At 42.7% G+C, this 16,078-nt stretch overlaps 1 protein-coding gene across 1 annotated transcript in view; it reads left to right on the top strand.

Moving 5' to 3' along the window:
• The window catches only part of LOC146009645 (uncharacterized), a 41,430-nt gene that overhangs the window by 24,855 nt on the left and 497 nt on the right, over nt 1-16,078 (top strand). Inside the window, exon 11 of the mRNA XM_083150098.1 lies at nt 502-533. Within this exon, the coding sequence (XP_083006224.1) occupies nt 502-533 (32 nt within the window). The remainder of the gene's footprint in view (nt 1-501; nt 534-16,078) is intronic.

Raw genomic sequence — 16,078 nt, 5'->3', positions numbered from 1 at the left:
CATGACAACCCTGCCAACTTAATATTCAGCTCCGCAGGGACCTCTATGATTGCAGGTACCCCCGTGCCTCACTGACCACCCCACCAGCTCCCTGGGGGGGGGGGGGGGGTGTCTTGTCTCTTAACTGGGGAGGGAGGGGGCGGTCTTGTTTCTTAACTGGGGTGGGAGGGGGCGACAAAATTTTCCTGCTGAGGGGCGCAAATTTTTATGTTACGCCACTGGCAAGTATTCTGTTTTAGATTTCCTGGTGTAAAAAAAGGCTTTATTACAATTATTTATTTATTGATTTATATACAGTTTCTTATATAGCGCAGCATATTCCATTGCGCTTTACAATAGTAGACAGTGATAAAACAAACTGGGTAACAACAGACAAACTTGGAGGTAGGAGAGCCCTGCTGCAAGCTTACAATCTATAGGGACATAGGAGCAAAACACAATGACCACAAAAGCATGTTCTAAGCACTTGTGACCATTTTATTCACATTTTATATTTTGCAGTGTTAAAGAATCCATACCCTGTGATCCAGGAGGTAAGTAAAATGTTAGGCACATTTCTACTCCTGTAATAATAACTTTTGAACACTATGCTATTATTTCATTTAATTTAGGTTTTTTACAATATTGTAGAATATTTAAAAAGATTTTTACACAATATTTCTCGATTAGCGGGTACCTCATGATTCTCATAAACATACCTTAAGTACATCTTCCACCCCGTAATCGTACCACAGATGCAGACAATCATATACTTACTGTATCCTCACAGCTTGTGAACTTGGCTACTACAGTTACTACTAATTTGAGAAATTGGTATTTAAGTAAATGTTAGTGAGGTTGTAGTTCTCCTTTAACAATTGCAAATATATTATACTAATAAATCAAGCAGAATTTTAGTAGGGTAATAATAAATGTTTTGGCCCAATAGATGTAGTTAATAAAAAAGCAAAACATGTTCTTACTTAATTACAGCCCTTGTAATTAATAAGTTAAACTTAAAAAATAAAAAAGGAAAGATGCATTTGGTAGATATATAAACTATGTCCTTATTGTCTTGACTAATTACAGTCACTTTGCTGTAGTTTTCATGGGCACATTTTTTGCTAATGACAACAATCACTGTCCACTTAAGGCTGCCTAATTTTATTTTCTAATGTACTGTATAATAATGGTACTGTATTCTAACTTTCAGTCCTTTTGAGTTGGAAATACAGTACAAAGTGGCTATCATTGACCTATATCAGGGTTCCTCAAATTATTTTGCTCTGGGACACCATCAGACAATAATAATTGCTAAAGGACCCCAGCATGTTACCAGAAGGTTACCACACACCTGTGGTCAGCAGATGGCACATGCATGGCAGTATTGTGGTGGCACAAAGTGATGTGAGGGGTCTGAAGCAACAGGCAATTCAATGTAATTTTTCAAACTGATTGGATCACTGACTGAGTAATTAATCAGTGTGATGGTCAGCAAAATGGAGTTGCGACTCCATGCTGAGATGGTCGCGACCCACTTTGGGGTCAGGACCCACAGTTTGAGAACCGCTGACCTATATTTAGGGCTCTCATGACTAGGAATTTGTTTTGGATTGCAACAGCCAGGGTGGGAACAGGTAAAACAGTGGCAGTACAGACATATATATCACACATACAGATATGCACTAAATGTATCCTGATGAGGGACACGGACATGGGGAACATATATTTACTGAGCAGTACAGCACCCAGGCAGCCATTCAGCGGCGCCACTTGGTGATTGCACAGCCAGATAGGTAGCAGGTAAAAACACGACAGGGGAGACACGGGGTACATGTTCTGGCTAGTGGCACAGATCCTAGGCAGCCATTCAACGGCGCCATCTTAACATTGCTACTCACAGGCAGCAGCAGTTCAACAGCCATCTCCCTTCAGCACCCATAGGAGTCAGCTTGGATGGATCTAGAGGCTGTCCTCTAGAGGGGCTTAGGGGAGGGGGGGGCAGCATGCCAGAGGCCTGGCCAGAGGGAGAGCCAGCGTAGGTGGTCGTGATGGCAGGGGCGGGGGGAGAGAGTCAGTGAGGCCGGGGGAAGAGTCTGTGAAGCCAGGGGTGCAGTTGGGCCCTCTCTGGGCTGATAGATAGGCAGTACCTGCTCCCAAGGGGGTGCCACCTTCACCGAGTTTGGCCGGAGCTGGAGCATCGGGGGGGGGGGGGGGTTGGCGGGCTCCTGCAGTCTGGAGGACTCACTCCCAGTCCCGGCCGGGTGGCGCGGCCTAGTGTTGCGGCCGATGGTGGTCACTTACTCCTGGTCTTCCGGGCCGTCGCAGATGCCGCAGCTCCTGCTGTTGGTGGTCACTCACTCCCGGTCTCGCCGGGGCCGTCGCAGATGCCGCCTGTCTGAGTGGCGCAGCCTGGTGACGCGGCCGCTGATGATCGGGTCCTGCACCAGGGTTAATTCAGCAGTCCTTGGTGCTTTCTTTGCCCCCCTTCCACCTCCTCTGTACCCCTCTGCAACCTCCACCATCCAGACGCTTCTCCCTCCACTGTCTCTGCACTCTCCTCCTCCGGGGGCCAAGGATGGGATGGGGGCCGAGGATCGGAGCACGGAGGTCGGAGCTCCCTGTGAATGCGACCATCCTTGGCCCTCACCGGAATGGTACCAACTAAAACAAAGATGTCACTTGAAATATATCTGCTAAAAAATGCACCCATATTTGATGTTACGATGTTAGAGAAGTGATAACAGATATAAGAAACTTTTCTTGCTCTTTGATAATAAAGGTGCACTGTCATGCCTGGAAAAAAGCATTCTAAGACAAGTGTAATATTGTAGATTGATATCCAGACCTGACCGCTATTTCCTATACTATGGATTATCAAATTCCTTTGCATGCATACAGATCCTTGTTCGCATGCGCAAGACAAGGTAGCAAAAGAAATAGCAAGAAAAGCTAATCACAATCCATTCGCAATTTGACAGACAGGAAGTCACCATTAGTGGGAGCACACCTACCACTTTCTGGGCCTGCCTAGGTGTTCAAAGGGAGGGTGTGAAGTCAGTTATTCAGCCTGATTCTGTAGCAGCGTTGTGGAAGGGTCAGACTTTCTCACATTTGCACAGACTCGGAAAACCAGTCGATGGTTAATTAATTGCAAATAGCAAGGATTTCGCAATTTATTTGAATAGGGCGGGTGTTAATTTTCTGGGCGGTGGCTAATTACTCGCAAATATGCAGATGAGCAATCAGATCTGAATTAGACCCTATGTCACCTATTTCATATACTTTTAGCAAAATCAGAAGAAGCTTAGAAATACATTGCTATAACGTGTAATGCAGGGATATCAGTAGGCGCTACATTAATAAAAAAGAAAAAAATACAAATGTAAATGTAATTGTATAGTATTTCAACAAATGCCCCTCACCTACTAATGAAGAGTTTATTAAATCCCAGATAATCAGCCAGCCGAGTCCCACCCGGCAGCGGAATGTCCCTCTGAGACCAACTGTTGAACAAGAATATTTGGGCTACTCATAAAGAAAATGGAATCAAGACTATGTGATTATCTGTGTACTAATATGCTTGTAGTGTCCACTCGTGTCTATGTCTATATGTGTAGCAAAATGCTGCATATTTGTGAAAGAAAAAGAAAGTTAACTACAGATGGAGCCGCTCTCATTAGAGCTGCTCCTGGCGATAGAGTCGCCATTCGCCTTCCCCCGCAGCTCCGCCGGAGTCCAACAGAATGGGGTGAGAGAGCGCATGAGACGCTCGTGTGCCCCATTCTGACGGAAGCCCCTACAGCCATCTGCCTGTCTCGCCCGCTCTTCCCCGCAAGCTGCCCGCTCCCTGCCTGTCTCCCTGAAGTGGAGAAGGGCAGGGAAGCACCCGATCCCCGCACCATGCTGCCTTGCTGATGGGATGCACATGCGAGATAGCTGCTCCCGCGTCCACATCCGCCAGCCACACCCTACGCCAGTACTATGGATATGTCGCACTGGTGGGCTGGCAGAGGCTGGCTCCATCTGTATAGAAAACAATTGAATGCATTTGATAAGCCAGAACTATACATTTATAAATATAGGGGCTAATGCTGAGTTGGACACTTACAGTAAGGCCTTTATTCAGATCAGATCGCAGTACAAATTTGTTTGGAAAATGGGCAAAACCATGTGCACTGCAGGTGGGGCAGATGTAACATGTGCAGAGAGAGTTAGATTTGTGTGAGTTGATTTGTTTCTGTGCAGGGTAAATACTGGCTGCATTATTTTTACACTGCAATTTAGATTTCAGATTCAACACTCCCCCCCCCCCCCCAAAAAAAAAATAAAAAATTGAACTCTCTCTGCACATGTTACATCTGCCCCACCTGCAGTGCACATGGTTTTGCCCATTTTCCAAACAAATGTGTACTGCAATCAGATCTGAATAAGGGCTAACTATGTGTTAATACAATAATCTCTAAAAAAGGTAAATATATTTATTAACAGTTATAGCAGACATATATGCTGCAATGCTTTACAGAGAAAATGTGTTCACCACAGTAGAGCTTACAATCTATATTCCCTACCACATGCACACACACATTTTCATGCTAGGGTTCAGTTTGTTGAGAGCCAATTAACCTACCAGTATATTTTTGAAGTGTGGGAGAAAACCCATGCAAGCACAGGGAGAATATACAAACTCCACACAGTTAGGGCCATGGTGGGAATCGAACCCATGACCTCTCTTCTGTGAGGTAGTAATGCTAACCCTTACACTGTGCGTGCTACCCAAATAATCTATCTTTACTCACATGCTGAGTTGTAGGAATGTGATGATGCTTCCAGTCCTGTACCAGTAGTATAGGCGCCAGGATTATGTAAGGCATGCAAACACTGAGGTACACCTATCAGGTCACACACAAGAAAAGTTTAACATGTATTTTAATTGTAAAACATACATTTATTACTAGGTTTAATTTACATAAAATAAGCACTATTTAATACAGCTAGGATCAACTATATTTTCATGCACAAATGAAAAAAGCAATGCACAGAATAAAAGTATGCTCACAAAATCATATAATATATGAAACATAAAAAAAAAAATACTTCATAACTTCAGAGGTAAAGTCATCAGCCAATCAGAAGCAGCTAGCTAGTTCTGGAGAACATCAACATCACCATCATCAGTGTGTATGTGCACTAGTCCTCAGGCACCTGTCAACGATATGGCTTCTGACAGATGCACATTCATCTATATGCAGTTCATGCATCATTTTACAATTAGATGAGCATGCACTTCCACATCCCCAAGAATAAGGAAGCATAACGTACAAGATATGCCCAAGGATGTAGGCATCTGCCCTTTTTTGTTGTCATGAGCATTAAAAAGAAGGCATTTTATACTTAGCAACTCAGCATTAGTCCAACTAATTTTGGTTAAATGTGTTGCCCATTATTACTGGCTTAGGTGCTGATTGCTGGTTTCACTGTGGCTGTCCAGGAGAGAACTGGGAAGAGGAAAGGGCCTTCTTAACATATGGGCAGCCACATAGGGCCTCTGAATTTTAGGGACTTTGCAACAGGGAAGGGCTTGGTTGGAGGACATATCCATCCCTCCCCCCCCCCTCCCCCAGTCTGGTACAAGCAGAGTTTCTTGGGAGACAGGTAAAATATTCTGTCCACCAATTCTGATTGTGATTTGCAAACAATCTGAGTGGTCAGGTAGCATTCAATACTGTTCCTGTCTCCCAGCCTGCAGCCAACAGTAAGAGTTTGATGTCTGCAGCTATCCACCAATCAGAGTTCTGACCATTCACTGTATCAAGGCATGTGGAGAGATGTAGAGATGTTGCAGAACTAAAGCGATGGTAAAAAATTATGATTTTTTTATTTATTTATATCAACAAATTTTTTATACCAACGAATGGGTGTGTTGGGTTCCCAGTGCACGGATTTACCCAGTGCCTGCACTGCTGTTAAGATAGCCCCAAAAGAGAGGCCTGCTATGCAGAACAGCATCATCATTTATTGTGAGCCAATACAATGTTACTGTAAGCTTATAGGTCTTCCCCATCTTCATCAAGACTCTCATGTCCCATCACAATGAGAACCTGATATCATTATTTGAACAATAACTTTATGATTTGCACTAAATTAAAGTTTTAACAATCATTTTTTGACTTAAGCAAAAAGTTTGTAAATAGCATGTGATAAATCCAATGGTTTGTGAGAACTATGTTCACTTTGTGCTCAAGTATGCAAGTTTAATGTCCAGGTGTTGAAAAATATTGCAGACATCATATGAGAAGTAGTTCATTATATACATATCTGATGAAGTTATAGATAGGAGGCTGTATTGTGTCTGTAGCTGGTACAAAAGTCTAATTAAGTGCTTGATTTTACTTGTTTTTAAAACTCTTTTTAAGATGGTGTTAGAAAGATCACCATTTTTTATGTAAGAAAACTATGTTGTCTTTAATGATAATTTCAGGATTAGTTACCTACTGTAGATATAATAATTAGCAAAACCATTAACCAGAAATAACAACATTAGACTAAACAGTCATTATAATTTAAATAAGGTTCCAGAGCTTTGTTGAATTTGACATACAGTAGGAGCAAGTTTCATCTTTGCTCCTTTGGTCATGGCTAGCCATGGCTATTCTATTGTTCTCAGCTGCAATACAATACGTATTGCAGCTGAGAACAATAGAATAGCCATGGCTAGCCATGACCAAAGGAGCAAAGATGAAACTTGCTCCTACTGTATATCAATACAAGTGGCCTAATGAAGAATTATGTAATTCAACCCAAGCCAAGATGTACTTCACTAACAACAGAGGATGGCTGAACCCCCAAAGCAAAGTGAGTTGTGAAAGCTTACACTCCCCCCTCTATCTGCCTAGCTCTACTGGAGCCCAACCTTAATGGAGAAGCTCAGGTCCCACTTTGGTCAAAGACAGCTCACCCATCAAAAGGAAGGTTGACCCTTTAGATACCACTTTTGCCTCCATTAACTGCGTAGAAGCAATGTTTTGTTGCCCAAATGAGCCTTGATAACTTTTAATTGACGTAAAATAATCACAACATGATAGGTTACAAAACACAAAACAGGAAGGTGGCAGCGGAATGCTGCGGAACAGAGAAGAATTTGACCCTCACTGCTAAAAAATCACAGAAGACCTTCTCTTTCCTGTGTTATGATAGTTTAACTGGGCCCACTAATACCATCAATAAACTATTTGAAATTAAACAAACTTAAACCAGCTGTCGAATCTAAGACTAACCACTAAGCTCAATACAGCCTCATGTACCTTAATGATCATACTTCTTCTATTAATGATGTCATATTGTACCTTTTTTCCAAAGGGCTTAATAAGCAGGAGTACAAAATAGTTGTCTAATGTTTCCCACTATGTAAAGCCATTGTGATTTAGAAGGAATCACGACTAGAGCTTCATATAAGTATGAAGACGTGATATAGAATGACCCAGGACTGCAATGTCTGTCTTATTATCGTATTGTATCGTGTGTTATACAGTAGATGATGTTTCACAATAAACTATTTAGGTGCAGACTTTTGTTCTTGATTTATTTCTAAACAGTATTTAAAGCAGTATAACAGCACCATATATATGCTCAAATGCATGTTGCAAGATATTTATTAACTCGATAAACTTTAAAAAAAATGAAGTATTTCTGATAACATTGCTGCTTAAAATATTGAATAAATTTGTTTGCAACTACAGATGTAGCCAGTAGTTGGGAGTGCAACTAATTTTCTGCAATGTGTGTGCATGCTGGCATGCACATGCATCTTAGTCATACCTACAACCATTAAGATTACTTTACTGTACATGTAAAAATTGCAGCCCAGCATATGGAGTAGCTGGTGCAACTAAGGGAGTGTCTGTGCGGCTGCATCGGAGACACGATAAGTGTGACTACATCTGTATTTGTTATGATACAGTATTTATTTTCTCACTCAGCACAATATGCATGATAATAAATGTGAGGCCTATACAATAAATTACAAATTCAATTTAACCGTGTGTAAATTCTTACTTCTATGATCATCTCTTGGTTAAAAATTGTATTACACAGAGAGAGAGGGTGCAAATGCACTATGCTATCATTACATTATAATATAATATATAATAAGAGGTTGTTGGTATATCATTGGCCAGTGATATTGGCCTGCCCACTAATCGTCCAGGTCACCTCTTGTCGAGCAGGTCCCTAACACTCTGGGGTTACCACCTGGGACGCAGGGAACCCCGAAACACGATCCAGCTAAGGACCCCCCAGGGCATCACAATAAAGAATAGTGATAGTAAAGTGGTGAAATTATAAGTATGGAGGTCCCTACTATATGTTTGAAGGTAGAGAGTATGTGAAATAAAAAGTGCATACATAAATAATAGACATACAGGATATAAAAAGTGACTGTGTATTTAAGTTGTGATGCCCTGAGACAGTCCAGCCAGAGCAGCCCGGGGCCCCCACGCTCAGATGCCAACCCTAATTTTTTTTAAATGTGTCAGAAAAATTTGGGGTTGGCATCTGGGTCACTTTTTATATCCTATATGTCTATTATTTATGTACGCACTTTGTGCAGAGAGAATTAGATTTGGGTGAGATATTTTGTTTCTGTGCAGGGTAAATACTGGCTGCTTTATTTTTACACTGCAATATAGATTTCACTTTGAAGTAAAACCCCACCCAAATCTAATTCTCTCAGCACAAGTAACATCTGCCCCACCTGCAGTGCACATGGTTTTGTCCATCTAAGAAGGATTTTGTAAGAAAGAGTGAACTAGAATAACCCCCAATACCTGGAAGAGTTTTGAAAACGGAATTGCCCGAAGGCGCCATTCAGGCAACTGGAAAATATAGAAGATCAGGAGTGAATAGGTGACAGTCTTAGCATAATGTAATGTACAAAATAATTATCAGAATGAACATATACCAAGCAGGATGTGATAACAAAATAAAATACTGACAGTGACATGTCTAGCTTAAAATTAAATAAAATTCCCTCTCAAAATAAACCTTCCCATAACCCCCCACCCTGTATAACCTACACCCCAACATAGGCATACCTGGATCCCATAACACAAATCACACACACACAAACACACACACACACACACACACAACTAGACTAAACTATACTAATCTAAACCACCCATCCCAACCACCCACCAACCCAATAAGGATAACAGTTACATGGACTAACTGGGGCAAATTCTGGCCAATGACCACATCTAGTCAAAATTCACCAGCTTTGTTATAGTATAGTGGTTGATCCTCTTATTAGAAGCATTATATAGTAGTGTCAACATATGACCAAGAAGATAAAGAAATATAGGTATGTACTGTATATGCCTTGTCACATACATCAATTGGAAGCAGAGCCTGCTACACACTACATTCAACATAGAAATAAAATAAAAATAATAAAATTAAATTAAAAGAGGGGAAACTCTTAATATACAGCAAGAAAAATTTGGTCAATTCCACATGAAAATACGTGTCCAGAATATGAACAAAAACAGGAGCTGTAAAGGCCACAGGATCGGTACATGGAGGCATAACTCTCTCAGGAACAGCAACACATTTCTCTGGGGTGCTGGAGAAAGAAGGGACAACTCCCTGCATGCCATCCAACTGGGAAATAAGCCTGTTAGCGGAGGAATAGACTGCATGCAGGATTTTTGAAATGGAAGCTGCGATGGTACAGCTGGGGAGGGGCCGCAAACGAAGATGGCGGTGGCTAGCACACCACCAAGTGCCGAGAGATGTCCAGTAGCTGCAGACACCAGCAAATATAAATGCAGTCAGAGACCTCAGGGGCCAGGCAATCTTGAGCAGTGTTAATCTGGCTGGGAAAAAATGCGGTAAAGATGGAGTCGGCATCCAGCGCAGCGTCCACAACACCGGCCTCCACCACAGTCAAGGCAACCGACACAGTAATCAGGTGTTATCGGTCTCAACTGTGCCACCGGAGAGTAGGGGAGAATCAGACATTTCTAGTCAATTTTGATCACTTCACAGCTCACAAAATTGTTTTCATTTACTGTAGTTGGGCCAAAAGGTTATACCGAGGTAGCTGGATGACTAAGCTAAGCGACAGCAGTGGGCATCAAATGCATGTGGACCTTACACTTCCAACCTGGCAGGATTCGGCATGAAAAGCCGGCGGTCGGGATCCCGTCATTCAAAATCCCGATGCCGGAATCCCAAACGCCGAAATCCCGACAAGGGGGGGACGTGGATCCCACACAGCGAGCCCGGTGCCTCGCTACACTCGGCTCACTAATTTATTCTCCCTCCGTGGGTGTTGTGGACACCCACAGGGGGAGAAAGTGTCGGGATTTCGGCATTCGGGATTGCGGCGTCAGGATTTTGAACGCCGGGATTTAAACTGCATCCCACCTGGCACATCTTGGAAGCAGAGCGGCACTGCAGGGGCAGACAGGGTGGCAGTTTAATAAACTACCCCCAAAAAAGAGAAATGCTCCAAAGAGAAAAAATACAAAGAGGTGCAAGATGAAATTGTCCTTGGGCCCTCCCACCCACCCTTATGTTGTATACAGGACATGCACAGTTTAACAAACCAATCATTGTCATGACTGGTGGTAGCAGCTTCAGCACTTCTTTAAGGTTGCTGATCTCCCACTATTTCCTCCTCCATCAACCTCCAAAAATGGGTTTGGTACTGCTTTCCTAGCATGGCGCCCTTCTCATTGATTGTATGCCTTAAGTTTAAGGTACTTAAGGCATACAATCAAAGCGATGGACCCGATTTTTTAATCTCATGGATCTTATGCATCCATAAGATGCATGAGATCCATGAGATAAAAAATTGTGAGCCCCCAATAACCATTGTTAACGCCACCAGCACTATCAACGCCAACACAAAGCGTGGCGAGCACAGCGAGCCCGCGTTGGGCGGCGGTACGCGTCTTCCGACCTTTTCATACCCCCACTATCCACGTTGGCGTGGAGTTGATTTTATATAGTGTGGCGAGCGCAGCGAGCCACCGAGCCCGAAGCCTGGCGAGCGGACGCGGACTACTTTACATGTATTCCGCGTGCGCTCGCCACGCTTCGGGCTATATAAAATCAACTCCACGCTGACGTGGATAGTGGGGGTATGAAAAGGTCGGAGGACGCGTACCGCCGCCCCTCGCGGGCTCGCTGCGCTCGCCACGCTTTGGGATGGCGTCAATAGTGGGGTGGCGTTAACAATGGGGGGGGCCATTTCACCCATGAGGGGGGTAAGCAATTAAAATTGGGGTTTTGGGGCCTTTTACATTGATTCCAATGTAAAAATCTCGTCGATTGCATCATCTCATGAGCTCCTGATGAAGGCGTGTGAACACGCCGAAACGCGTTGAGCCATCACATCCTGCTCTAGCACTCTATTGGAGAGCCATCCAGCTCACACCCAGCTCCATTTTCAAACCTTGCAATCGCAGAGGACACCATACCCGGACCAGTTTTGCTGTATCCATAGCTTTGGATTTCCTGGAATCTGCAGCCATTACATCTTGGTACCAGCCGTACATTATTCCATCTATTGTGAGAGATCCAGGAATCCACCACTGGGAAATTTCCGGGACTCTGAAAACCTACTCCAATTAAGGTCATCCATAACTTATGGTAATTATACACCCCGATGTTGATTTGGACTAAAAATACTCATTTGGACCCATTATTGATTGCTAGCTGGGAAAATCCTTTTTAAAACATTTTTATCATTATTATTTTTTCATTTTTGAGAATTCTCATATGCAATGTATTGTTTATCATTTGTATTTTAACATTGTAATAAATTCAGTAATACCCGAGCGCTGTATCATATTTCCATATATTAGATTGATATGGTCTAAAGGTTGACACAAGCAATAGGTCCACATAGAAAAGGCGGACATGAGTTTTTCACTTTTTTTTTTAAAAAGGTGGTTTTACATACTTTGCTATCTAAGTGGGTATAGAGGGAGATTATAATAGTGTGCTGAGCATAGCGAGGCACCGTGCCCAAAGCACACGGGTACGTGGCACAATTATACAGTGTTCATGTCGAGTTATACTTGCTCCTGATGAAGCCGGTGATACCGGGGAAACGCGTTGAGCACCACTAAAAACCTGCTGTACGATTGGCATCCATCCTCCCACAAGTGACGTGTCCATTCATCCCTAGACGATCCTCAAGAATTCCTGGACTACAATTTAATTTGGGATATCTGCTTTGTCCCTATATCCTTTCCAGATGACAACCAGAGGACATCCTAATTGGGAACCTTGAGTCCTTGAAATTATAGGACATATTGCGGACACATATCACTATACCCTGGCTCCAAATACCACCAGGTGCAATGGGATGGTAATATACAGCCTATTTTTCAATTCATTATTCTTGTGCAAGTGATGCCACAATACAGTGCTACATAGCACCATCTAGAGCGATTCACCTTTTAGCTAGTGTTTTAATATGATGTTGTTATTATTAATAAATTTGTAAATTTGTATCTTTTGAACCGCGTATTGTTTTTCTTAAAACAGCCAGCGCTGGCACATTGTTTCATTGTTTCTTTTTTTCATGTCGAGTTATGTCTTACAGGACGAGCCAACAGAAAACTTCCAAAGAAAGCTGACAGCTAATTTGGATGAAGCCCTCACCTTAGTACTTCTAAATCAAAATAAATACAAGTTTATTAAAATCGATCATCCAAAAATACCCACCTTTTACTGTCTGCCAAATATACATAAAGACCTCACAAATCCACCTGGCTAATCCATTGTCTCCGGTAAAAATTCCATCTCATCCAACTTGCCGGCAATCTAGATTCATTTTTACAACCCATAGTATCCATACAACAGTGCTACCTAATGGACACGATTCATATTCTTCGAATCTTGGACAAGTTAGACTGGAAAGCCTACTATATCTTGGGAACCAGTGATGTTACAAACCTTTATACATCAATTAGAGACCAAGAAAGATGTAACCACACTCATCACTATCTCAAAAAATCATCTTTATCAAACCAACAAGTTAATTTCATCATGGAAGGAGTTGAAAATATACTACTTCTGGAACAATGGTGAATTCTGCATACAAATGTGTAGGACAGCCATGGGCATGTCATTTGCACCCTCTTATCCTAATGGTGGGAAGGCAATTTTATATGGTCGCCCAATAAAAAACTCCATAACATCATATTTTGGAAATGCTTCATTGACAATGTTTTTCATCTGTGGGAGGGGGGGGGGGGGCTGAAGAAGAATTAAATTAGTTCAAAAGTCATCTAAACATGAACCCACTATATCTCCACTTCACCACCTTCACGAGTAAGAAAAAAGTAATCTTTCTGGATCTAGAGATTGCTATAGAAGGAAACAACATTATCACAAAACATATACAAAACCTGTTGACGGAAACAGCAATCATCATAGAAATTGGGTTAAGAATATATCACTGGGACAATACAAGAGACTACTTCGAAACTGTACAAGCCAAACCACCTTAACAGAACAGAATAACATAATGAAAGACACCTTTATACAAAAAGTCTATAAAGAAGAAGTTTTGCAGAACCAACTATAGTCAGTAACAAATGCCAAGAGATTATTAAATATAAAACAAGTAATCCTCAAAGTAAAAAAAAGAGGTCACTTTGATCAAACACTAAACAGTAAACATTGAACATTCGAAAAGATTCTAGAAAAAAACATATCCTAAAATTAGACGAAGATTTGAGACCTCTATTAACAGACAAACCATGAATGATTTACAAAAAGGCAAAAAACTTAAACAAGAACTGGTATCAAGTTTCATAAAACCAAAAGAGAAGGGTGTGACCAATGTCTTTCATTCAGGAAACATCAAGGTCGACTTGGGTTAGGTCGACATGGTAATTAGGTCGACACATGCATTAGGTCGACATGGTATACGTCAACAGTCAAAATGTCGATATGGAGTTTTTCACCTTTTTTTGAGCTGGCATGTGCCGAGAGGTGGTATTTCATGCCATATCGTCCTCTAGGTTGTGGTGCGAGCATGGCAAGCACAGTGAGCCATTGGAGGGGACACGGTGCACCTTTCTTGTGTCCATGTCGACTGTGTCAACATTTGTGACAAACAGAAATTGAAAAACCATGTCGACCTTTTGACTGTTGACCTAGCCCATGTTGACCTAATGCATGTGTCAACCTAATGACCCTGTCGGACTAACCCCATGTCCAACTTTAGAAATGTTGACCTTGATGCATATCGACCTATAGTGGTCGTCCCAATGATGTTGACCCAATGATGTCAACCTTATGACCCATACCCTCAATCTATTCTTTTCCCCTGTAAAAGTGGTAACATGAAATAGCACATTATTTTTTAACACAAAATATGGCACACCCTCTGGTGGTAAAGCAGCAACCATCCTACCATTAACCAATTTTACAGTCTCAAAAGCATGTACCAGATTGCTGTCATCATGTTTTTCTGGCCCAAAGTCCTGCAATGATACAGATGTGTCCACATACATCTTTGTTTAATTGTGCCATGTATGGTACAATTTGGCATGCCTTGGACTCTTCAAAAGTCATGCTGTATCTTCTCAAAAACAAGGTTCCATTTGGAGTCAGCCTCTGTTTCCTGTGGTGGTTGAGTAGCTGCAGTAGCACCCTCGGATGCGAAGCTTAAGTAGTCTCTGGCCCATGGGATGCCTTGGCAGTTGACTGTCTGTTAGTGTCATATCATGTACCCAGCTCTTGGAGCAGTGGCAGTCAATGTCCAGGATTATCAATTAAGGTGATCGGGAGGTCACAGCAGCTACCACCCTCAGTGGCCGGCCTTGAACTATTAGTGGCAGGTACATCCAAGGGCACTCCTCAACGTTGCCATGTATAAAATATACCATGATAGGAGGCAGCACCTGATCAGCTCCTGGAGGAACCACATTGGCAGTGACAATGGTAAGCGCACTACCAGTGTCAACCAGTGGCCAGATGTCCCGTCCTTCCAACTGAACTAGTATCCGGAACAGAGTGGACTATGCTTGGGATACACTTCCAGCAGCCATGCTGACCATCAGCTTTTCCCACAGTGCAATCCATCAGCTCTCCTTGAGCTGGGCAGTCCCACCACATATGCCCAGGCTCGCTGCATTTAAAGCACACCATGGGAGGCAGGGCCTTTGGCTTTGGTACTGGCACGAATCCTGACCTGGCTTTACTCAATTCTCCCAGGATCAGTTGCCACTCAATCACTATTACCTGCTCTTAAAATGTCTGGGGATCAGCCTGAAGGGCCCAATGCTACACTGAGCAGTCTAACACCCACATAGCCTGGTCCAGAGTGACTATCTCCACAATTTGCACTGCAGAGGTTTTATTCAGTTACAGCCAGGCCCTTGCCGGCTGGGCTACCTTGGCCAGGGCTTTGCTGGGCCCTGCCACTCCATGGCCTTCTTTCAAAGCCAGGGTAGGAGCATGCTATACACGTAAAGCACATGCATCCTATACATATAAGCTCTCCGTGCATCCCCTGTTAAACACCGAGCCATTCTATCAGACCAATCCTCTGCAGGCCATTTTAAATGCATAGTGGTGCGCTCAAATGTGCAAAGGAATGTCATCAGCTGGAGTGAGCTTCGGTAATTTCTCCTTCTCCTGCCCACCTTTTCTCAGCTCCTTCAATTCCTCATGAAACATCTGCATCTGAGCTTGCTGCCTTTCAGCCAGATGCTGCTGGCCAACAGCCAGTTCAGTGAACCATTTCAGTAATTTCTCCATACTGTATTACCCAGCATTTCCCCTTTAAGGGAAAAAATTAGGAGGCTTAATATAATATACCAGACTCACAAAAACAGTGTAAGCCAACATTTGCCTGCTTTTCTGGCTACTTAACTCAAAGTGGCAATTTTTTTTTTTTAATGATGTGGCTGGCTACTGTAACTTCCACACAACTCCCTATCAACTCCAAGTTGCCCTGTTATTCCACTATAGGCGCAAACTGGGGAGGTTGAACAGGCTAACCAGTTACTAACTAAAGGCACACTCCAAAAAACCTTTCCTGGCTCCCAGGCCAGCTGCACAATGTGTA

This window comes from Crinia signifera, chromosome 6, assembly GCF_055691185.1.
Source record: "Crinia signifera chromosome 6, ASM5569118v1, whole genome shotgun sequence".
NCBI classification, from domain to species: Eukaryota; Metazoa; Chordata; class Amphibia; order Anura; family Myobatrachidae; genus Crinia; species Crinia signifera.
This window is presented reverse-complemented; position numbering and strand designations above follow the sequence as displayed.